Source organism: Acipenser ruthenus, chromosome 6 (genome assembly GCF_902713425.1).
Source record: "Acipenser ruthenus chromosome 6, fAciRut3.2 maternal haplotype, whole genome shotgun sequence".
NCBI classification, from domain to species: Eukaryota; Metazoa; Chordata; class Actinopteri; order Acipenseriformes; family Acipenseridae; genus Acipenser; species Acipenser ruthenus.
In genome coordinates, this window is record NC_081194.1 from 15,726,888 (window position 1) to 15,750,385 (window position 23,498).

General features: G+C 37.1%; 1 protein-coding gene and 1 long non-coding RNA gene across 3 annotated transcripts in view; both read left to right on the forward strand.

The window, feature by feature from the left end:
* The window catches only part of tpcn3 (two pore segment channel 3), a 26,617-nt gene extending 17,311 nt beyond the window's left edge, over window positions 1-9,306 (forward strand). Inside the window, exons 14-20 of one of the 2 annotated variants that reach the window (XM_059025075.1) lie at window positions 2,485-2,572; window positions 4,183-4,252; window positions 4,511-4,730; window positions 5,072-5,162; window positions 5,554-5,667; window positions 6,071-6,183; window positions 8,117-9,306. In XM_059025075.1, coding sequence (XP_058881058.1) covers window positions 2,485-2,572; window positions 4,183-4,252; window positions 4,511-4,730; window positions 5,072-5,162; window positions 5,554-5,667; window positions 6,071-6,183; window positions 8,117-8,262 — 842 coding nt within the window. In that variant the 3' untranslated portion in view covers window positions 8,263-9,306. The remainder of the gene's footprint in view (window positions 1-2,484; window positions 2,573-4,182; window positions 4,253-4,510; window positions 4,731-5,071; window positions 5,163-5,553; window positions 5,668-6,070; window positions 6,184-8,116) is intronic. The other variant, XM_059025076.1, reaches the window with a different exon arrangement.
* An 11,865-nt stretch (window positions 9,307-21,171) lies between these two features.
* Window positions 21,172-23,146, forward strand: LOC131737363 (uncharacterized). The gene is made up of 2 exons (XR_009328980.1): window positions 21,172-21,225; window positions 21,995-23,146. It is a non-coding gene; the product is annotated as an uncharacterized LOC131737363 (long non-coding RNA).
* Window positions 23,147-23,498: the final 352 nt, after the last annotated feature.

Genomic DNA, 23,498 nt, shown 5'->3' on the forward strand with positions numbered 1-23,498 from the left:
CTTGAACTTCTTTGCCTAAAGTAACATTAGATAATCCAAGATTATTAGATGATTGTTTACCAGGCTTTCCAACAGTAGGCTATTAAACAGTTAAGAAATTGCATATGCTACTGTATAAAGTATTTATTTTAAGGTGTGTTTTGGGGGAGGAGGGTATTTAAATGTTTTATATAGTCTTTGCCTTTACATTTTAGATAGCGTAAGTGGGCAATTTAAAAAATAAATAGTAAAATTCTATCCGGCAGAAGGTATATACAGGTGAGACTGTATGCCAGCGTGACAAGAGCTGATGCAGAAAGCCAGGTGAGACAGTGCTGGCCTTGGTGATGGGAGTGGAGTGGTGGTCTTGGTGATGGGTTTTTCTTTTCTCTGTCTCCTAGCTAGTATGCTGAAACCCAGTAGTGCTGCTTGTTAAAAGTGGGAAGCTTTAGATGCAGGTGGTGATTTGTGGAAAAGTTACAGTGAAGTCAACGGGAGAGCTCATAATGGTGTGGGAATAGTTTGTCTCATTTTAACTTTAATAACACAGAGGAAATGTAGCTTGTATCTAATTAAGGAAAAATTGCTAAAATGAGACCTCTAAGGATGATTGGCACATGTAGCAAACTTCCTATTCCTCGGTCAGAATGTGTAACAAAGGGTTGACTGTAAAACCATTAGAAACACAGTTGAAGGCTTCAAACAAAAAAATCTGTCTGCTTTAGTTTTCTTATACTTTTACCAAACCAAAACTGGTTACATTCAAGTGCCTCCTACAAATAGCAGCAGCAGGCATAGCTTATACTCTGCTTCTTATTATGGTTCCTGCTTTATCAGGTCAGTCCTCTTAATATCCTTTAAATATGAGCTGGGTTTATGTTTCACTGATATGGGCTCTTGCTGAGATTTTAGCGCTTTTATTTGCTTTTTTTCCCCCCTAAATGGCTGTGGAAATTGATTGCTTCCTACCCGTTAAGGATTTTTCAGTTGTTATTATTATTATTATTTATTTCTTAGCAGACGCCCTTATCCAGGGCGACTTACAATTGTTACAAGATGTCACATTATTTTTACATACAATTAAATTTTTTTACACATTATTTTTACATACAATTACCCATTTATACAGTTGGGTTTTTACTGGAACAATCTAGGTAAAGTACCTTGCTCAAGAGTACAGCAACCGTGTCCCCCACCTGGGATTGAACCCACGACCCTCCGGTCAAGAGTCCAGAGCCCTAACCACGACTCCACACTGCTGCTGTTATCAAGACATTTTATATTAAGTTTGGATATGTGGGCTAACATCTGTTGTCTTAAATCTGTAATTATATTTCATACTAAACTGAGCTTTGAATAATTCTCTCCTGTGGCTAAGATGACTAATTCTGGGGTTTGCAGGTAATTTGCAGTACAGATAATGCCTCGGTTTATTATTATTATTATTATTATTATTATTATTATTATTAATTGGTCATTTAGCAGATGCTTTTATCCAAAGCGACTTACATAGACTAGGGGGTGAACTATGCATCAACAACTACTGCTGCAGAGTCACTTACAATAGGACCTCGGTTTAATGTCTCATCCGAAGGGCGTATTCTTGTGCATCAATATAGTAGTTCTTTCCTGCAGGTTATTCTTTTCATTTTTCCCATTTTGGAGGTTTTTTTCCCAGTTAGTGTTAGTGAAGAAATTCTAGTTTACACATAAAATTGATTGGAACTGTGTTTTTTTGTAAATAGCTTGACTTACTGCATGTAATAGCATGTAAATAGCTTGTCTTACTGCATGTAATAGCATGTAAATAGCTTGTCTTACTGCATGTAATAGCATGTAAATAGCTTGTCTTACTGCATGTAATAGCATGTAAATAGCTTGACTTACTGCAAGGTACATCAGATTCTACTATCGGACTGCATGCAAAAGATGTTACATGACCATTGGAAATGTGCAAAGCATCCCCAATAATAAGGTCCTTAGTTCCTGTTTCTAAGGTTAATAAGTATGAGATTTTGCCATGATAATTTTTATTTTGTTAATATGTTGTCCAATCAAGACACCACTATATAATTGTTCACATCATATTATAATGGAGGTTAAATATCTCATGCATTGTCTAACACCATGCTGTGATACTGGTTAGGTTTATATTCCTACAGCACCATCCAAGTATTGATTAGTCCTGAATCTTTAAAGGTCTGAATCCAAGTGGTATGAGTATAATAATGGGGCAGCAGTGTGGAGTAGTGGTTAGGGCTCTGGACTCTTGACTGGAGGGTTGTGGGTTCAAATCCCGGTGGGGACACTGCTGCTGTACCCTTGAGCAAGGTACTTTACCTAGATTGCTCCAGTAAAAACCAACTGTATAAATGGGTAATTGTATGTAAAAATAATGTGATATCTTGTAACAATTGTAAGTCAGCTAAGAAATAAATAATAATAATAATAATAATAATGATAATAAAAGAGCATTGAAATGGTTGTTTTTCTTTTGTTTTTCAGCTGGAGGTTACAATAGTCAGCAAGTACTTGATATTGTCTTTATCTTAAGGGTCCTGAGGCTTATTCGAATTGTTGACAGCATCAAAAGGTAAGTGGGTAATTTATTACTTTGTTTAAAGTCCATAAGAGGAAAGAACTTGTGTATGAATGCAGTGCGGATATTATAGTACAGTACAGATCTACTGCATTGTGATACTTGTAATACAGTGTTTGCACATGATATGTGCAGTAAAAAGTGAAATCAATTGTTTTTTATGATGCAAGCTTTATTATTAATTTTTGAATTTCCTAGCTGTTACTTTACTTGGTAAGTTATATTTTTTTTTTTACATAAGTGAATGTAATTGTTTGTGTAACCCATGCAGTTACATTTTTGTGTCACTGAATTGTGCACAGTTGTTTATCAAGTAGTAAGGCAATAGGGTCTGAATAGATCAATTTCTATAGGTTGAGCTACAATATTTGCTTCAGGGTATGACTTGTGGTTGTTGACTTGGAAGTGACAATAGCCATCACACTTGTAAGACCATTTACTACATTTCAGAATCAAATTCTTAGTTTTGATTATTAGTAATTGTATATTTTCTTTCAAGCATGTAAGGGTTGGTTCATACTTCTGTCGCAGATGAATGCCATATGTCGGGCACAGGCAGCTATAAAAGCTCTGCAGCTTCGAAGGATGCGTCATGTTGCAACCCCTTTGACTGTGCAGCTGTTGTTCACACTTTAAATACAGACTGCATTTGCATAATTGGAAACACTTGCATTTTAGGAGATGTGCTGAGTTTGTACCTCTTATACAAGAGGTTTAAAAGCAACATCATTGGTACATCCGTCCTCTCAGCCAGCAGAGAACCTGAAAGGGCAAATTTTATGCATTAATTGGAGAGATGCGGGTATGTGACAGTGAGAGATATTTGAGGTGTTTTAGAATGACAGGTGAAAGGCTTGATGATCTGTTCAACAGACTGGGACCAGTGCTTCAATACAGAAATACACAGCGATGCCAGCGATTCTTTTTTTTCTTTCTTAATAATACCCAGCTACGCTGTTTCTATTATTTGGGCATTTCTGTATTCTTTAAGTGAGGGGTTATATAAATGTGGATGCATACAAACTTCTTCTATTAAAAGTTCCTCAAAGTCTTGTTCTATGATGGTTACCAGTGTACGACTATGCTACAAATGTTGACATTTTTCATCATCATCATCCGAGCCCCATGCGATTTCAGCTCACAGATGCATGAGAAAAGGCTGTACGACTTTCCAAAGAAGATGCACGTCGCAAGAGTGTGGAGGATGTAATTCCAACCTGTCTCGCAGGGTCGAAAACCCTCGACTCCGAACAGAAATTATGTCGGAGTCTGAAGTATGAACCAGCCTTAACACCAAGTCTTGGGAACTGTTAGGGTTTATTAAGTTTCGGGGATGGAAATAAGACTCCCATTGCATATCAGTTTGATCCACTCCTGCTTTCACTATGAGTTTAAGACGACACACCTGAGCTTGTTACCTATATACTGTGGCTAATCAAAGTTGTATTAAAACATGGAATGGGTGAAACTGCTATGCAATAGGAGTCTCATTTCCATCCCTGCATTTGCATAATCATGCAACTCAAGTCCAACTATTAAAAAAAATGTGCTTTTGATTTATAATGTTCAAATTGCTTATAATAATCCTTTGAAACCATTTCCAGGTTCCGTTCTATTATCAATACTCTGATGAACATTGGACCCACAATGCTTACTTTCGGACAACTTGTTGTAGTAAGTGTGTTTCTCCACTCCAATTTATATTTTTATGTAATACCTTTTTTGTAAGGTGAGCAACTGGCAAAGGCTACAGTCAGGCACTGATACTATATTATTAGCAAGTGTCTTCATTCAAACCCTGCCATTCAGTCGTGGGCTTCTGTCAAGTGAAACAACTAATTATGTGGTGCTATTGTGATGTGGACTAATATAAAATCTCTATTTTATTAACTGTGATATTCACTGATTGCTTGTTCTTTGGTTCTTTTGCAGGTGGTGTATTATATATTTGCTATCATTGGGATGGAAATATTCAAGTACAAAATCAAATCTTATAGCCCAGATTCAACTGACCCTGAAAGTGAATTCTGTGGAAATATTCTATTGAAAGACTCCAAGTTTGCAAACTATAAATACTGTAAGAATAACTTTAACAACATTGTGTCTTCATTCATCCTCCTTTTGGAGTTGACTGTTGTCAACCAATGGCATGATATCCTTTTAAAACAAAAGTTTAGCCCCAATAGGACTGGACAATAATACTGTACGTGGTCCATGCATGAGAAAGAGATATAAATGGAAACCGTCTTCAAGGCAAACTGTTGTTCACGCATGTACTATATTCTTAGTGACACTGAGAGAAGAGGAAGCATGAAAATATACTGTTAGCCAACAGAGTTTGTGTAGAGATTCATGGCAGCAATTGCAAGACAATTGCAACTGTAATGTCTTTAGTGCTTTTTGGGTGTAAAATAAAACTAGTATATCCAAAATTCTCAGATATTTCTGAGCAGTACCAAACATTTGTGATCATTTTCCTTAATTCAAAGATACTTCTGGCCAGCGGCTTTACAATGGTAACCCATATTAGCGCAATATTGTATTTCATCATTTTCCATATTGTGGTGGTCATCATTATCCTCAAGTAAGTTTGTCTTCCTTTATGGATTTCTTGTCTAAAAATGTTTTGTCCATGTACATTGTATTAAATGTGTGTGTGGTATACATGTATCTGCCAATACCCTCATCACGATGCAGATACTTTTCCAGAAGTTGAGATGCCATATGTAATCAGTTGCTTATATGTTTTCTTGGAGCTTAAAGCGTCATGGTGCTGAACCCAGCTTCTGGGTTTCAAATCTGAGGATATTGAGGGTTTATTTTGGGGGGGGGGGGGGGGGGGGTTAATTTGCCAACAGGGTTTCTCTGATAAACTTTGGATCCTAGCATTTGAAACGAATTGAAAAGCTACTGAATTAAGTTGTGTGGAATAAAGTTGACCTGTGTTGTTCTGTATATGTTTTCATTTAATACAGCATTTTTATAGCCTTCATACTGGAAGCTTTCTTTGTGGAATATACTGTAGAAAAGAGTAATGTACAGACTTCAATTGAAAAGAAAATCCAAGAACTTCAATTAGGGATCCAGGAGTGAGTATAATGAGAAATACAATTCATGTTATCAATTCATTATCTTGATAATTATATGACATTTGTAAAAACTATGAAGCATGTGACTGTGTTTAAAGTAGTACTCTTGTTGGTAAGCAACAGTGCCATCTATTGAACACAATACAAAGGGAACTTTAGAGCTCAGTTGGTGTTCAGTGGCATAGCACAGTTCCTGAGAAAAGGCAGTGGAAAAGTGTTATGTTGAAATGGTATCATTTTCCATTAAAAAAAAAAAGGCAAACCGTTTCAGTGCATGCTGTTTCTTAGGTATACATTAGGGATAAAAAATAAAAAACATATACAGTGCTATTAATAATGTGGAATGGTTTAATACTGGTGGTAGATATCAGACAGTCTGAAGCTTTAATTTTCTTCCTTTCAGGGACCAGCTGGAAGGAACCATGTGCAATGACATGGAAACGCCCGACAATGACCTTGGGCCAACAGAAAACACGAAGGTGAAACCTACTCTGATGTTTGAGATAGCTTCAAAAAGTAAGTAATAGCTTGTACATAAATAGTATGGATTTTCCTTTTATCCTTCTATAACCTCTCCTCGTTGGGTGATTTAGCTGCATCATCCCCTCTTTAGTTATTGATACTGACGCAAAAAAAGGCATCTGCTTGATCGGTAATATCTTGTAAATGCATACAAATATTTATCTATTTAGTTTTTTGAAAACAGCTAATTTCATTTTCCTAGTTGTTATTACTGTTATCTCGCCTTAACATTTTATGATCTAGTCCAGGGGTACTCAGCAGGCGGACCGTGGTCCGAATCCGGACCACCAGAAAATTTTGACCAATCTATGTTTTTACTTGAATTCACATTGGAAATGCTGTAAATTTTTCAGACAGCATAGTTCTTATGAGTGTGGTGCGTGAGGGTTCAGTTGGTGTCGCTGTGATAGTAAGTAGCAGATAACAATGCAAGCTATGAATGAAACAAAATGTACAACAAGCCAACAGTATTAGCAGCTCAAATAAAGTGAAACTGTGTTGGCTGCTGTGGCCTGATTGTTATCATCAACATATCCCTTCTCTATGGCTAATTTAAACAACTGTCATTAGTAATTTTTTTGAAAATACACAGTTAAGGTACGAGTTCAGAAAATCGCACTTCACAAGGAAAACAATGACGAGTACCGGTGCTACAGAGCCCATTTTTGTTTCATTAGCTTTTCCAAACCGATTAAAAAAATATTACCGGTAAAACATATAATATTTTTAAAAACACATTATTATTATTATTATTTATTTCTTAGCAGACGCCCTTATCCAGGGCGACTTACAATTGTTACAAGATATCACATTATTTTGTACATATAATTACCCATTTATACAGTTGGGGTTTTACTGGAGCAATCTAGGTAAAGTACCTTGCTCAAGGGTACAGCAGCAGTGTCCCCCACCTGGGATTGAACCCACGACCCTCCGGTCAAGAGTCCAGAGCCCTAACCACTACTCCACACTGCTGCCATACAAGTCAACGTGCATTGTGTTACTGTTGGCACTGCCTACTAAGGGAAAGCACACAATATTATACCATACTGTACTACTCGTGTGTACGAAACTTCACTTTGCAAACGGTAGCGAAACAGACAGCATCCCTTGCTGTTGCTGAGCTCACCTGTAACTCAAGGCCCTTGAGGACCTGCCACTTCTCCCACTTACTGTGAGTATTAGCCGATTATAAATGCAGTGAACATAAAACTACTGTTTCATTTATTATTTGTCAGGTGTTTTTATTTTTAATTCACTTGAAAGAGAAAGCACAGTGATTTTTCAGTTCCATTTTTTTTCTTGTGCTTCAGTTTTGTTTGCTACAATTAGGTTTGTTTTTGCAATGGTGAAACACAATGTTTGGCTCTGTTAACACATATAAGAATACAGTAGTTATACAATGTTATAGTTGTGGCAGGGAAAGAACTCATGCAGTAACAACTCAGTAAAGAAGGCAGACGAGTAAAAATGAGTTTTGATTCCCCCCAAAAAACTTCAATCCAACAACATGTGTAAAAACTAGATTTGTGTAGCTCTGTGTTTGTTTGTCGGTATGGGGGTGGGAGTCAGAGTGATAATGTGCTCCGGACTTTGGCCTTGCTGTAACCAAGAATTCTGGACCTTCACTAAAATAATTGAGTACCCCTGATCTAGCCTATGATACTAATTTATATGGCAGGCAACTAGTTAAGTGTCGGTTACATTTTTTAATATTAATCATTAGAGTAATCCAAGTAAAAAAAATAAAAATAAAAAAAACATATTTTAATGACACTTTAATGAATTATATTTTGTTTTGTACATGAGGATAATTGTGTTCATGAGTGTTGACCTGTATCATTGCAAATGTGTTCCGAGTTGATACATTCTTCAGATTAGGTCATTGTGAAGCACCCCAGCTATACCTTCCTTTGCCTCACTCCAGGATACAGGACCGCTGATGCCTTGCTGCAGCACATATTTCAGGCAGACCTCAGCCCGGATGACGACGGATCCCCTTTGGATGAGTCTGATGAAGATTCTTTACCAGCTGACTTCAATTTCCAAAACCCAGCCTTTGACAGTGTGTGACCAAAAAAAAAAAAAAAAAAAAACTGAAAAGGGATTATTGTTGTTGTTGTTATTATTTTATGAAACCGTCCAGGTCTTAATGTACAGCATTGTGCATTTTTATTACTTATCATTACTTTTGATATTTTAGAAGAAGAAAGTTAACAGTTATCTAAAAACAGCCAGCACATAAGCTGAATTTATTCTGCAGTTTCCTTACGTAGCTGGAAGGTGACCCAGAGCTTACCTGTCTGTAGCCTGCATGCGTCTAACAGGTGTTCTGTGACGTACTTCCTTTACTGATATTAATGCATCTTTCTACATTTTTGGCAGAGAGATGAGGTAATATGTTTTCAGCTTGAAACCTGATTCAAGGCAGCACAAAGACAGCAATGTGTTGACGCCAAGATGGTGCGGATCGTTTTCCAGCAGCCTGAAGAAATTCTCTGCCAATTCAGAATTCTTGCTATTGTCAGAGAACGCTAACACACAAATAGAAACCAGTTGTATTTGAAAGCAAAATTACTACGATACCAACGACCTCAACAAGTAGTAGCAGAAAGTAGCATTTTTAAAAATGGATGATGTTCAATTTTGATTTATTGTAATATGTCTTATAAGAGTGAATTCCATGTGGATCAAAGCTTTATCTTCTTCGAATGCTATCCTTGCAAATACCAGTTGTTAAATCTGTGTCAATATATTTTCACTGAAAAAGGAGTAATCTTTAAGAAAGATTTAATATTTAGATCATGTGCGTTTTTCTAATATAGAGAGAGAAAAAAAAGTGGATAATGTTTAATAAAAAATATGTATGTAGTTAAAACATGATGTATACTATACTATTATTGATAATAGTATTGATTCTTTAAAATATACTCTGAACTCCATCTTATGATAATGGTTTTCTGTATCATATATACTTTTCTTTTATATGCCATATATGTTAAAGTATTGTAAAATACATAAAGAAAATGAAATGTATTATGTATTTAGTAAAATGTGTTACATTACTGTACAATGTGTTATGTTTTCTACTAGTGGTAAAACAGGGTACTCCTTAATGTGCCTCTTGGTGAACAGTGTTGCTGTGGTCTTGCTGACATTGAGGGCTATTCACCAATCACTGTACCAATCCGAGAACCTATCAAGTAAGATCTGCAGGTTCTTGGCCACCACCTTCTCACTGAATGACTGTGAGATGATTGCAACGTCATCGGCATAGAGTGCCAGCTCTGTCCCCGGTAAGTCAGTTGGAATATCGTTGGTAGAAATATTGAACAGGAAAGGCCCGATGATTGATCCCTGCGGTACTCCTGTGAGGATGCATCGTGCTGTAGACCTTTCTTCCCATACTGCAACATGGAAAGTGCATCCAGAAAAATAAATGCTCACCAAGTTAACCAAGTAGTTTGGAAAGTTGAGGCTAATCATCTTGTGGAGAAGACCTGTGTGCCACACACAATCAAAAGCTTTGGCCACATCTAGAAAGACTGACCGGTAATTTGTTGATGTTGAACCCATGGCTGATGGTATCCACCACTCGTAGCAGTTGGTGATTGGTAGAATGTTCTTTTCTAAACCCAAACTGCTCATTAATAAGCAGTTTGTTGCAAGTAGCAAGCCAGAATTTTTCCAGCAGCTTCGAGAGACCGGACAACAGGCTTATAGGGTGGTAGCTCGTGGGGTCCCGCAACAGCTTTCCAGCCTTGTGAAACACAATGATTTTAGCTTCTTTCCACAATTTAGAGAGGTGCTGATGTTGGAAGCATACATTGAAGATCTCAGCCAGACATTAAAAAGCTTTGGTTGGCAGCATCTTGATTACCAAGTTGTTGATTCCATCATTGCCAGGGGCTTTCCAGTTGGGCAGCTTCAGTACTAATGCAAGGACTTCATCAGCTGTACAATGGGTGGCACTGTGTGTTTTCATTTCAGGCTTGTGCTCTGTAAGGTGAGTGATGACTTCTCTCTCCACTCGAGGCATTGACTGGCTGGCTGGATTAGGTGTGAAAGAGGCTTCTAGTGATTCAGCTAGGACTACAGCCATACTTAGAGCTACTGTATATGCAAGGTGCGTTTTTCCCTGGATTGGTGGATTTGGTTCTTTCTTACGAGTCAGGCAGTGAGTCATCCTCCACACAGTTGTCTGCCTTCTCCAGCTTAGCAACTGCAGCCTTTCTGTTTTACTTCTTGTTTGGTTGATAGTTCTCCAGCTCGTCGCCAACCGTCACCATCACTGGATTATGGTCAGAAGTGAGGGTTGCCAGTGTCTCTAGTTCAACAGATTGGCAACAGTTCTTTAGTAGCATGATGTCAAGGACATCAAGTTTGTGTTTCTTGTTAGAATAGTGCATGGGTTCAGTTGGTCCTGCAACCACAAAGTCTACTTTAGAATTCCATCACTGATGTTTAGCGTTGAGATATTCTCCTATTATGGTCGGCATACTGGAGTCAAGCAGGATGTCCAAATCTGCCATCTGTAGTTTTTTTTTAGGAGCTGAATAGACTGCAATCAGCCGCAATGTTCCTGCTGGTGTTTGGACCTGTATGCCATTTGCTTCTAGTTTCTGTAGCTGCGGTAAAGCAATTTCATGATGACAAAGCTTTGCATTGATTATCACTGCTGTCCCCCCTCCACTAGTCGCTCCTGGACGAGCCGTTCGATAAGTATTAAAATTAACAAGGCTTAGTTTATGGTTTGCATGGAGGGGAGGCTGTGACATGAGTGCAGCGCTGATGTCTGTTGATTCTAGTAGATCTAGAAGCTCAACTGTTTTCTTAACAACACCATTGGCATTCCTACTGGTACAGCGTCTAGTTACTGTCATTTTGATGATTAGGCTTGGAATAAGCTGTGCCACTGGTGTCACGTTGGATTGATGTTAGCAATCTTAATAATAATTTCCAGCCAGTTTATATTGCTGGATTCTTGTTCAGAAGGTACCTGCGTAGTGTTTAGTTGAGACATCAAAGTTGCAGCATAGGTCTGTTCAGCTGTGTGTTGAATGCTCTGGTCTTCATTGGATGACACGCCTGGCACTGGCGTGGATCCTGTATTATCGGTTTCAGGGCCTGTGCTTGAGGTCCTGATGTGGTACGCTGACTACATTGTCTTTTTGGTTGCTGTTCCTTTCTAGCTGCTGCCAGACAGGGACAGCCTCAATAGCTCGCAGGGTGTGTTCCTTTGCAGTGCAAAGGTTCCTGGCTCTGTCTTCCGGTCACATGGGCAATTTTTGGCATCATAGTTCTCACCACAGCAGACACAGCGTTCTTTCTGGTGACAAAATGCAGACATATGTCCCAGGCGCTGACAGTTAAAGCACATTACTGGGCCTCGCTTTCCCTTTGGGGCTTCTGTGGTGACAACACAGTTCCAAATTCATGTAATGAGATAAATCTGCTGGCTGTGTTCCTGAGGTTGATGTCAAGGTTACTATGAACAGCTGATTCGTTTTTGTCTTGTCTGCAGGTGATGCTATTTGAATCGCATGTCTTACTGGCATTCCCTGTTCCGCCAAGTTGTTTGAGATGTCTCCCGGGGTGGCATTTACAGGCAGTCCATGGATAATAAATCTCTGTGCTTTTACTCAGATAAGCGGGAATGTATAGCACGCAATGTTTTGTTCGGTGAACACACTAATCACACTCCTGTAGTCATCGGGTGTGGTGAGTAAGATTTTTGCATAATCAACCGTCGGTTTTATGGTAAAGTGTGATCTTTGTCTTTTCAGCAGTCGGTGCATGCTCTTTGCTATGAGGGGCTTCATCTGCTGGATGACTAGTTTTGCTTGTAAGAGCATCATAGTGATTCCGAGTTTCAATCATATTGGTTGAAGCTCTGGTGTTCTTTACTGTTCTAGTAGATAAGGCTGGTAAAGAGCTGTTTTGTCTTTGCTTTTTTATAATCTCAAATTCCCCTCCGTCCATGGCGACTTCCAAAGGCACATGGCAGAGTTGAGTTGTGTTAAACCACTATCTCAAAATGCTTGAAACATGTAGTTCTGAAACGACAAACAGAATAATAAAAAAACACAGCAGACACAGCGTGGAAGATGTGCCTAGTTACATAAAATAATCAAGCAGTGCCCTCTAGTGGTTCGTATTGGAATTAAATGTACCCTTTAACCATTTCATTTCAACATCAAAAATGTTCTGGTCCAAATGCCACCCTATTAGCATCAATAAATGTGATGATGAAAACTGTGGTGGAGCAAGCTAACACACAGACTCCTACAAGAATAACAAATCACTCTGTAAGAAAACATCTGCAAAACAGGCCATGACAAAATATTCCTCTCACATTGTTCAGAGGCCACCAGACAATAAACTGCAAGAAAAACAGCTGCTTGTTAGTGAAATGACAAGGTTTTTGCAGTAAAGCAATGTCCATAAACAAAATTGGATATTAGTTCTGTACTTTACTGTTGACGTCACCAGTCCCTGATATGTTACATTTTAATAACAATTGTGTTAGAGAATGATTTATATATAAGTATTAGGAGGATCTTGATTTTGTCATTTTGACAGGGTACGTGTCCGACTTCCCTATCTACCAACGTGAGTTCTGGGTCCTTCTTCTCCACCTCCTCCTCGTCCCACTCCGAGTCAGGCTCCAACTGGCTCAGGAACCACTCTATCAGTAGCTTTGATGTTATAGAGGTCCCTAGCGAAGTTCTCTACCACTTTTTTTAACTCCCTCTACTATCCTCCCACTGCTGTCGAGCATGGAGGACATCAAGTGCCGCTTCTCCCTCGTTTTCTGGAAGAAGCAGGTACACTTTTCATCTTCCTCCATTTTTTGCACTTTTGCATTGTGCCTTTCGTTTTTCCTCCCTACAAAGCAATGAAAGATCTAACTTGGTCTGGGCTATCTCGTCACTTACAGGGAATCCCCGAAGCTGTAGCAGGCTCAGATGCTGGAGGGCAGCATTCAGGTGTTTATATTTGGCCCTCCTTTCTTTTGCTTTCCTCTTGCCTGCTGCTATGAAATAGCCCTTAGTTGTTATTCTGACCCAAAGGGTCTGAAGAGCTCAGCTGGAATGAAAATCAGCAGACACAGTGTTCCCAAAGATGGTGCTGGAAATCACTGGCATAATACATTGTAATAAAACATAACGGTTTATGCAATACATTGTGCAGAAAATAACATGAGAGAAATGATATGAACAACTTTGCAATTCATATATATTTTACATCTTTTTTCACAAGCTTAGGAAGCCCCTCTTTACACAGGGCATCAAAATATTAGATGAAACTCATAAATGTTCATCCCCACGGAAATCTTTAGTAAAAAGCTCTTTTATTGAGCGACAGAAAACAAAACTGCTCAAAAAACAACCCTGTAGCTTGCTGATAGACGTTAAGCACGGTGGCGAAAATAATATTATCTAGCTTTTTGTTTGTTTACCCAGGTAAACATGTGTTCGTACATGTGGTAAGGCCTTAAACTTCTCAGGTTTGACGTGTCGGAGAATGAGATGAACAAGATGTGCAGTTATCTATCTATTCGAGATACTTTTTATGGCAGGAAGTAGCCTATTCATAAAAAAATAGCTATACGTCAATGGCGCACAAACATTTGGCTTGCTTTTCTAAAATTATCGGTTCATTATCAGTGTTGTAACAGATATGTTTTTCATGGAATACCTCACCATTTTTTGAGTATGTAACCAAACTGTAGGGTATATTCTTGGTAGGAACGTATGACTTTTTTTTTAAAGAATGGCCAGAGCTTTCTTGTGTTGGATGAGCAGCGATTTGCCAAAGAAATACTCCCAAAATATTTTAAGCACAACAACACGGCAAGTTTTGTCAGGCAGCTTAACATGTGTGAGTACTTGGCTGATATTTATTTGACCTGTGTGCAGGTTTTCAGCTGTACAGCATCAAAATCAAACGCAAACATGTAAATGCTAGATGAAATACGCAATAGGGTCAATTCCACGCCAACTCAACCAGAAATGGGGCATTTTGTTGCCCGACCGTCTCAGATTTTGCAAACAAAATTCACCTGGGGATTTTCTGGCCGCTGAGTTAAGGAATTATATATATATATATATATATATATATATATATATATATATATATATATATATATATATATATTACACCGTGTAACTTATTATTTTTTTGTTTGTTTTTGGTTCCTGGGTAGTAAGTGTTATTTCCTAATTGCTTATGCCTCAAAAGTATAGAAAATGGCTATTATTCCCCACAAACTTTGCTTTTGTGACCAGGACAATGATATTTTGAAATTTACCTGTTTTCCAGAACATTCCAGATAGATTCAGTGCTGAGTAAACTTGGAGTAACTTCTAGAACTTTCTAGAACTTTCCAGTAATATAAATAGTAGTATAAATACAGGGACCTTAAGCCCACCAGTTCAGTTTAGTTCCAGCTGCATAAGTGGATACATATCTGCATTTTTCTGAGATGGCATCAGGGTCATAGGAGACTTCAAAATGGTGGCATTCCTGATGGGTCTCCAAGGCGGTTTTACCAAGTTTCCCTGCTATCTTTGCCTTTGGGACAGCAGGGACACCAAGGCGCACTACCACAGGCGGGACTGGCCACAGTGGACCGAGTTCTCTGTGGGGAGGAACAACGTCAAGTGGGAGCCACTGGTGGACCCCCGGAAGGTGCTGATGCCACCACTGCACATCAAATTGGGCCTTATGAAACAATTTGTCAGAGCTCTAGATAAGGACTCGGTAGCCTTCAAATACCTTCAAGACTTATTCCCTAAGCTGTCTGAGGCAAAGGTCAAAGCCGGTGTCTTCGTCAGACCACAGATAAAGAAGATCCTGGAGTGCAGTGAATTCCCCAAGAAGCTCACTAGTAAGGAGAAAGCGGCTTGGAACAGCTTTGTCACAGTGGTTCGGGGCTTCCTGGGCAATCACAAGGCCGAAAACTATGTGGAGCTGGTTGAGACTCTGGTGAAGAACTATGGCACAATGGGCTGTAGGATGTCCCTCAAAGTCCATATCCTTGATGCTCATCTTGATAAATTCAAGGAGAACATGGGAGCATACTCGGAGGAGCAAGGCAAGCGCTTCCACCAGGATATACTGGACTTTGAACGCCGCTACCAAGGACAGTATAACGAGAACATGATGGGAGACTACATTTGGGGGCTGATTCGTGAAAGTGATTTACAGTATAATCGTAAATCTCGAAAAACTACTCACTTCTAAATCTTTTGTAGTCATTTTTGTATTACTTTAGTATAAATACATGTTAATTTGGATTCATATGGTGTTTTTTTCTGACTTTATGTGAACGAAAAGACACAAATTCGCCCGTTTTCTCATTGGAAATAGGTAAATTTCAAAATATCACAAAAGCAAAGTTTGTGGGGAGTAATAGCCATTTTCTATACTTTTGAGGCATAAGCAATTAGGAAATAATACTTACTACCCAGGAACAAAAATTGTGTTACATAGTGATCGACTACCATCTCAACCTTAGGAGACCTATATAAGCGTGCGTTCTTGTCTCATTGGCTAATATAAGTCTTCAGAACTGATCACCTAAATTTGTATGGCAGATATTATGTACAGCTATGGCCAGCAGTTTTGCATCACTCTATAGAATTGACTAATTTTGCCGAATAATGTTACATTAACATACTGAATTACATATCACTTTGTTGGTTTCCACATACTTAATGAAAAACACAAATTAAAAAATGTGACATTTCGAAATCTAACATGAAATACTGTACTACTATTGTGGCTTCCGGTAGACTTGCAAGCGCCATTTTGTAGTTTCTTTAATCACATAACATATCAAAGTTATGTTCAATATATTATTATTATTTATTTCTTAACAGACACCCTTATCCAGGGCGACTTACAATTATAAGATATCACATTATTTTTATATACAATTACATTATTTTTTTGCGCAATATTTTTACGTACAGTTACCCATTTATACAGTTGGGTTTTTACTGGAGCAATCTATGTAAAGTACCTTGCTCAAGGGTACAGCAACAGTGTCCCCCACCTGGGATTGAACCCACGACCCTCCGGTCAAGAGTCCAGAGCCCTAACCACTACTCCACACTGCTAGAAGTTAACAGGGCTAGAAGTTAACTTCATGTTGTGCTATACAGGGAGAATGAAGAGAGGTGTCCGATCTGAGGCAGAAGCATGCTAATCAACAAGAAGTCATGAGAAAGGTCTCTAACTGAATCTTACTTCAGTTCAAGTATTTTATTCCAGAACAGACTGACCTACACATTCTGTTATGCCTACTGAATGGGCCATCTTTTTGGAGTAGAAACACTGGATTGATTTAATAGTTTTGTAACTTGTTTTATAATAACTCGCACTTCTCAGAAATAAAGCTAAACTTATTGAATTTGCTGTTTACCATACTTGTAGTAAACTTATGTTGTATTGCGTTTAAATAGCAGCAAGTATAAAAAAGAAAACTTCTACATTTCTTGCAGATTATACAGTTCTTCATTTCATTGGTTCAAAATAACCATGTGGTGAGCTTGAAGCGCAAAAGGTAAGCCTAGTAGGTGATTTATATCTAATGCTGGTCTTTAGAGAGAGAGTAATGTTCTCACCCTGCCTTATTGATACTTGACAGTAAACATGTTTACTTTTAAAGAACATGCTATTTAAGATGTAGCACATTTTCAAGGTCCTTCATTTGTGTTTGATTTTTCCATTCGACTTTAACATGATTGAAATATAACACGTGTGACTTTGAATGTTTTCCCTTCGTTTTTTCTAGACCTTTATTGATGAACAACAATGGAAACAAATCAAAATTCATCCACAAGGTTTATGAGGAGCTTGTTGAATCCACTGATGTAATTATCACAGATCACTAGATTTACACTGGTTCTTTCTCACAAACTAAAACATGGTTTAGTTAAGGTTTGAGAATGGATGTATACAGTAGTGAAGATGTAACTGTATAAATAGCATGACTTGGGAGATTTTCATGTTTCAATTTATTATTAAAGTATATATTTTATTTTAATTCCTTAGTCCGCTGAAGAATAGCCATGTCTGATAAATCTGTACTGTGGTATATTTTTCAGTGCTGCCAGAAATGGTCCAAGAATCCTGTTTACTGTAACTACTTTTTAGTCATGAGTAAGAATACAGCAAGCCCAAAACGTGAGGGGATCTGCCTAATATATATATATATATATATATATATATATATATATATATATATATATATATATATATATATATATATAGTATGTGTGTGTATATATATATATATATATATATATATATATATATATAATGTTGTAAACATGCTGCCACCAGCTCCCCCTCATATATCGCTTATATATCGTAAGAAACTTTTTGTTTGTATAGAAACCCCAACGATACCCTTCGCTTTGACCTGTAGCCTAAGAATGTTGCCATTATGGGATCTTTATTCTTAATATTAACTTAATACTTTGAGCTGCTCCATTTTTATAAAATCTGGCCATATCAACGTCTGAGACCACACTGATACATTGTTTTAAACTTTGGCCACATCAGAGATACTGATCTTACACATGTCCGTCGTTTTCACATTAGATATGCTATACATTATGCCCCAGGAGATGTTTTTGTAAAATATATATATATATATATATATATATATATATATATATATATATATATATATATATATAAAATACACATACATACATACATACATACACACACACACACTGCTGTGCAAAAGTCTTAGACATGGTGCATTTTTCTACTCTGATGCATTATGAGCATCAACAATTTACTCAAAGCCTCCACTAGTGTTTTCTACTATTATACAACCTTGACTTGCATAAAGAAGGAAAGAAGACAAGCGTTGAATTGACAACAGAACTGGCAGAAGGCGCAGGTGTCGTTGTCCATCAAATCAACAGTATGGTCACTCTTGAAATCAGGACTTCAAGGGTGTGTTGCAGTAAGAATACCTCTGTTAAGAAAGGGGAACAAGACTAAAAGGCTAAAATATGCACAAGAACACAGAAATTGGACTATGGAATAGTGGTCAGTGGTGCTTTGGACTGTTGATGGATGGACAGTGACACCTGTGCCTTGTGCCAGTTCTTTGGTCAATTCAACGCTTGTCTTCTTTCTATTCCTTAAGGATATTATCTTTAAGTATTGCTCATCCTTGTTAGACAGCTTTTTGGGTCTTCCAGTCCTGGGTTTGTCAATTACAGATGAAGTTTCTCTGTCCTTGATTATGCTTCAGGTATCCACACCTTGAAAATAGAGTTATGCGAGCTATTTCACTGAATGTTTTTCCTTCTTTATGCAAGTCAAGGTTGTTATAGTATAGTATAGTGTAGTAGAAAACACTAGTGGAGGCTTTGAGTAAATTGTTGGTGCTTATAATGCATCAGAATAGAAAAATGCACCATGTCTAAGACTTTTGCACTGCAGTGTGTGTGTGTGTATTTATTATATATATATATATATATATATATATATATATATATACACACACACATATATCGTGTAATGGAAATCAATCTTATATATATATATATATATATATATATATATATATATATATATATATATATATATATATATATATATATATATATTATAATAAATAATTTCTCATTTATGTAATAGGTTTTGAAAAATATACACATTTTAACAATATGTTTTGTATCCTTAGGGTTCTACCAGCAACCCCAATGGTTTAAAGAAAAAACTAAGAAACTCTGATGTTGTTATCTGTGATATTACTGATGATGTTGCAGACGGCTTAAAAAAGCAAGAGGAGACCGCCCAAAGTAATCAGGAAATCAGTAATACAACGTAGGTCTCAATAAAAGTAATTTTCTTGCTTAGAGGCTAACTCTAGGAATTGAATCACCTTGAAAAACAAATATGTTGCTGTAGCAGGGCGCTAGTCAGCCCTGCTGATTACAAGTGTATTTGTTTATTTTTAGAACGGGGTTCTTCCCTCCGCCCCTGTGCTGTGTTATTTTGTATTTGTTTTGTATTATTATTATTGTTATTGTTATTGTTGTTTGTTATTTATTATTATACGACGGCGAACCGCCATGTTATTTTATTTATTTGTTGGCGTAGCCGTGTTTTGTTTTATATTTTGTTTAGCGTGGATGGTTATACAGTTGGGTTTTAATTGGAGCAATCTAGGTAAAGTACCTTGCTCAAGGGTACAGCAGCAGTGTCCCCCACCTGGGATTGAACCCACAAGCCAGAGTCCAGAGCCCAAACCACTACTCCACACTGCTGCCCAGCTTATAACAAACCTCAATCTTACAACCTTTTTAATTTTTTTCCCCCGCCCAGCTATTTAATCCAAATTGAACTCAAGCGATTTTAACATCTGCACAACAAAAGTGAGTTGCAGTCCATAACTTGTGATGTGTAAGAAACATGGCAGTATCATATACTGTATCTTGTAGTGACCTATAGTTGAGAATAAGCATTCCTGCAATTAAAATAAGCAATCTTTCACACTATTGTGTCCTGATGCACATTGTATAGCCAGATTCTGGAGCCTTAAAAAGTAGTAGGGTTCCGAAAAATATAGCATTACACGTCCCCATATGTTGTTACAACTGTTTAAATAACTGTTTCAAAGCTCTTTTCAAAATGGCCGCTCCAGTGCACTGATAGTGTCAGGATTATTGCCCACCTTGTCGAACAGGTAACACAGCAGTAACGATTCATGATGTGGTGTGGAACAGAAAAGCCAGAGCACTTGTGCGTTTTTTTTTGTTTTGTTTTAATGAATCTCTCTTCCTGCAGTGATTTAGAGGACAGATCTCAAACCCCAGTGCACTAGAGCAGACATTTTGAAAAGAGCTTTGATACAGATTTTAAACTTATAAGTGTAAAAAGTTGTCAGGATGTTAATAATGGAAAGAAAAATTACAGGTACGTTATTTAAACAGTTGTAGCACCACGTGGGGACGTGTAACCAGGGGTTGGCAAATTGTCCGTACATGGACACGCATGTCAGTGGCAAGAGTTATCCGTGTTCGTGGCAGTGAATACGTCTAACACACATGTAATTCTATATAACTTCCGTTTTGTTTGTCCGTGGACAATATGTTTTTTTTTTTTTAAATGTCCGTCACCCCTCGATATGGTGCTGACCCCTGTGTGTAACGCTGTCTTTTTCGGAACCCCGCTACTTACACTTTAACCCTATGCTGCCTACGGGAATGACCATATTCGGTCATAAATATGAACACTTTCTGTTTAAACACTTGTAGTTTTGGAACCTTAAATCAGAAATTAAAACCCAATACACCTACAGAAAGGCATTAAGTAGATATTTCCATTGATGTAATTTGTTTTGTTGTGGGGTGATTTTATTTTTATTTTCATATGAGCTACACCTCCCAAAAAATTATCGAAATATGAAAAATAATAAATAATATTTTTTTAAATTGTCAATTTCAACCTCTTTCCAAGTGTTCTCTTAGGTGTTCCTATATGCGGAGACTGCTCTATTTGTATACTGTATACTGTCATTCCAGTACAGAAATTGTATTTTAGCGTAAAAGGAAATACATTTAAACTAAAGTGAGCAGTTAAATGTGCATGCTTTTTTTTTAAACCAGACACTTATTATCCCAGGTAACCAGTCCTCGGTTTAGTGAGGGACTACTGTATTTTATATTTGTATAACTAGCGGAATCTAAATGATCAATACACCACAATAATTGCAATTATCGCAATTATCATTTTAGATATTTTCAATACTGTCCCAACCCTACAACTGATATTGGCACACTTTAAGAAATATCCCTGTTTCATTTATTGCAGTGTTGCTTGCTTTATAAATGTTTTAATTACAATTCAGTTTCTAATCATGTTTCACTGGGATGTTAATTCTGTAATGTCATATTGCTTGAGGTAATCTGCGCTAATGTTTCTGTTTACTGTGCAAATATTAGGGGACAGAACCTCCTAAGGATGAAGAAAACAAGCCTTCTGAAACCCATGCTGGTAAGTTGATAATAGATAGCAAAGATGAGCAGTAGGATTTTCAAGTATGGTTGACAGGGAAATGCTCACAAAAATATGCTTTGAAAAAATAAATAATGCTCATATTAAAGGATTGTTTATTAGGATTAACAGCACTTAAACTGGGCAGCAGTGTGGAGTAGTGGTTAGGGCTCTGGACTCTTGACCGGAGGGTCGGGGTTCAATCCCAGGTGGGGAGGACACTGCTGCTGTACCCTTGCGCAAGGTACTTTACCTAGATTGCTCCAGTAAAAAAAAAAACCCAACTGTATAAATGGGTAAAAATAATGTGGTCTCTTGTGACAATTGTAAGTCGCCCTGGATAAGGGCGTCTGCTAAGAAATAAATAATAATAATAATAATAACTGGTCCCCTTGCCTTAAATCTGTACAAGAAAAAAAAAAGTCGACGCTACATATCAAAAACAAATCTTTTTCTTGCTTGTATCTAATCACTTCCTGTAGGTCACATGGCCTGATTGGAGATAGACCTTGTGAAACTGAGCTACATTAAGCGTTTTAGTGCAAGTTAACTAGCAGCAAATGGTACTCTCTTTGGAATACCTATCCTTGTCCGTATTTATTTGAAGCTTATCACAAGGATGTTTTACTGTTCTATGACAAAAATAATTGTGCAATATGCAGTGAAGTGGAGGTGTCTAAGTGACACCATTTTACATATATTAATCTGAATTTGTATTTAAGTGGCGTATACTGTAGCGGTGATCTATATGTTCTGTCTATTCCTTCAGATAAACAGTTGATCGAGTACAAATCCTGTCCCCTCCTGGCTTTCCTGGATGGAGGTTCCACATTAATCTCTGAAACAAACACCCTCATTCCTGAATTAAGTGAATCGCTGTTGCTGCACCCTAAAGAATCAAGTGATCTTCTTGACACTGCCTTTGAAGTGGAGGAACCGACTCGGAGCAAGCTGATTAGGCTGGAGCCCCGGACTGAAGTTGAAGCCACAGAAGCAACCCTGTTCAATTTATGTGAACTGAGTCCTGTAGAAACACCGCTTTTGGACATTTAAAAGAAAAGCAAGCGGTATGCTTGTAAATATTTATCAAAATGATTAACTATTTATTTGCTAGTATCTTCTGGTACTTTTCTCTGCAAATACAAAGAGTAGTATTCCTTTTTTTATTATTATTTGATTTTGCAAATAAAATGTACTCTTGATTCCAGTCCATTGTTAATACATGAGATCAAACCAAGCCAATTTACAGAATTGAGTCCTTTTGTTTTGTTATGCAGATTGTTTGTAATTTTAAAATGAAAATCATTTGTTTTTAAGATAAACTGCATATGTATTTTTATGTAACTTGGTATGTAGTGCAGTGCACTGCTGTTCGTTGCTACATATTATCCCAAAGGAAAAAGGGGGTTGTAAAAATGTATCTTTTTTCATATACATTAAACTAAAAGGCTGCAATTCCGTAAGACAAAAGTAAAATCTGATGTATTTTGAGTATTGTATCTTTCATTCTACATTAACATTACAACATTTAGAAAATCTCCCCAACCTGTACATTTGGCTTGGATTTACCGACCACCAAGTTGAGTGGTAATGGACTTAAAAGTTTTTTTCTTGTTGCTGGTTGACACATTAGTAACTTTAATTATTTATAACCCTTTGCTGTAAAAGCTCCAGAAAGAATGTTTTAAAATGTTGTTACTGGATTTTATATTGAGAGCCTTGGGCGTTTACGAAAGAAATGGAAGTGTCTGTATCTTGTTTGGTTCCTCTCTCTGTAAGTTCTGTGTCGCCAGTTTTTCTTTAATTTGGTAATGTAATGGGCCAGTAATTAAATGTTTTGCTTTTGATGTTGTCTTTCTGTATATGTGCACTGGTATTTGGTGCTACATGGTCCACAATAAACTGGTCATTTTGAATATTATTTTTCTTGTCTGTCTACACGTCTGTTTTCATGGTTAGGTGCTTGATTTAAAGACTATAATTCACAATGATTTTCCATACTTTTGGTTCAGGTCAGTATTTCTAGTCAAGGGATCATATACATTGTGTATATATATATATATATATACACACATATATATAATATATATGTGTGTGTGTATATATATATATATATATATATATATATATATATATATATATATATACATACATACCTATATACACATATATATATATTTATATATACATATATACATATATATTATAAATTTCTTGTGTTGAAGAAATTCCATGTAAAGTTACTAAAAAAAAAAATGTTAACGATAATGTGA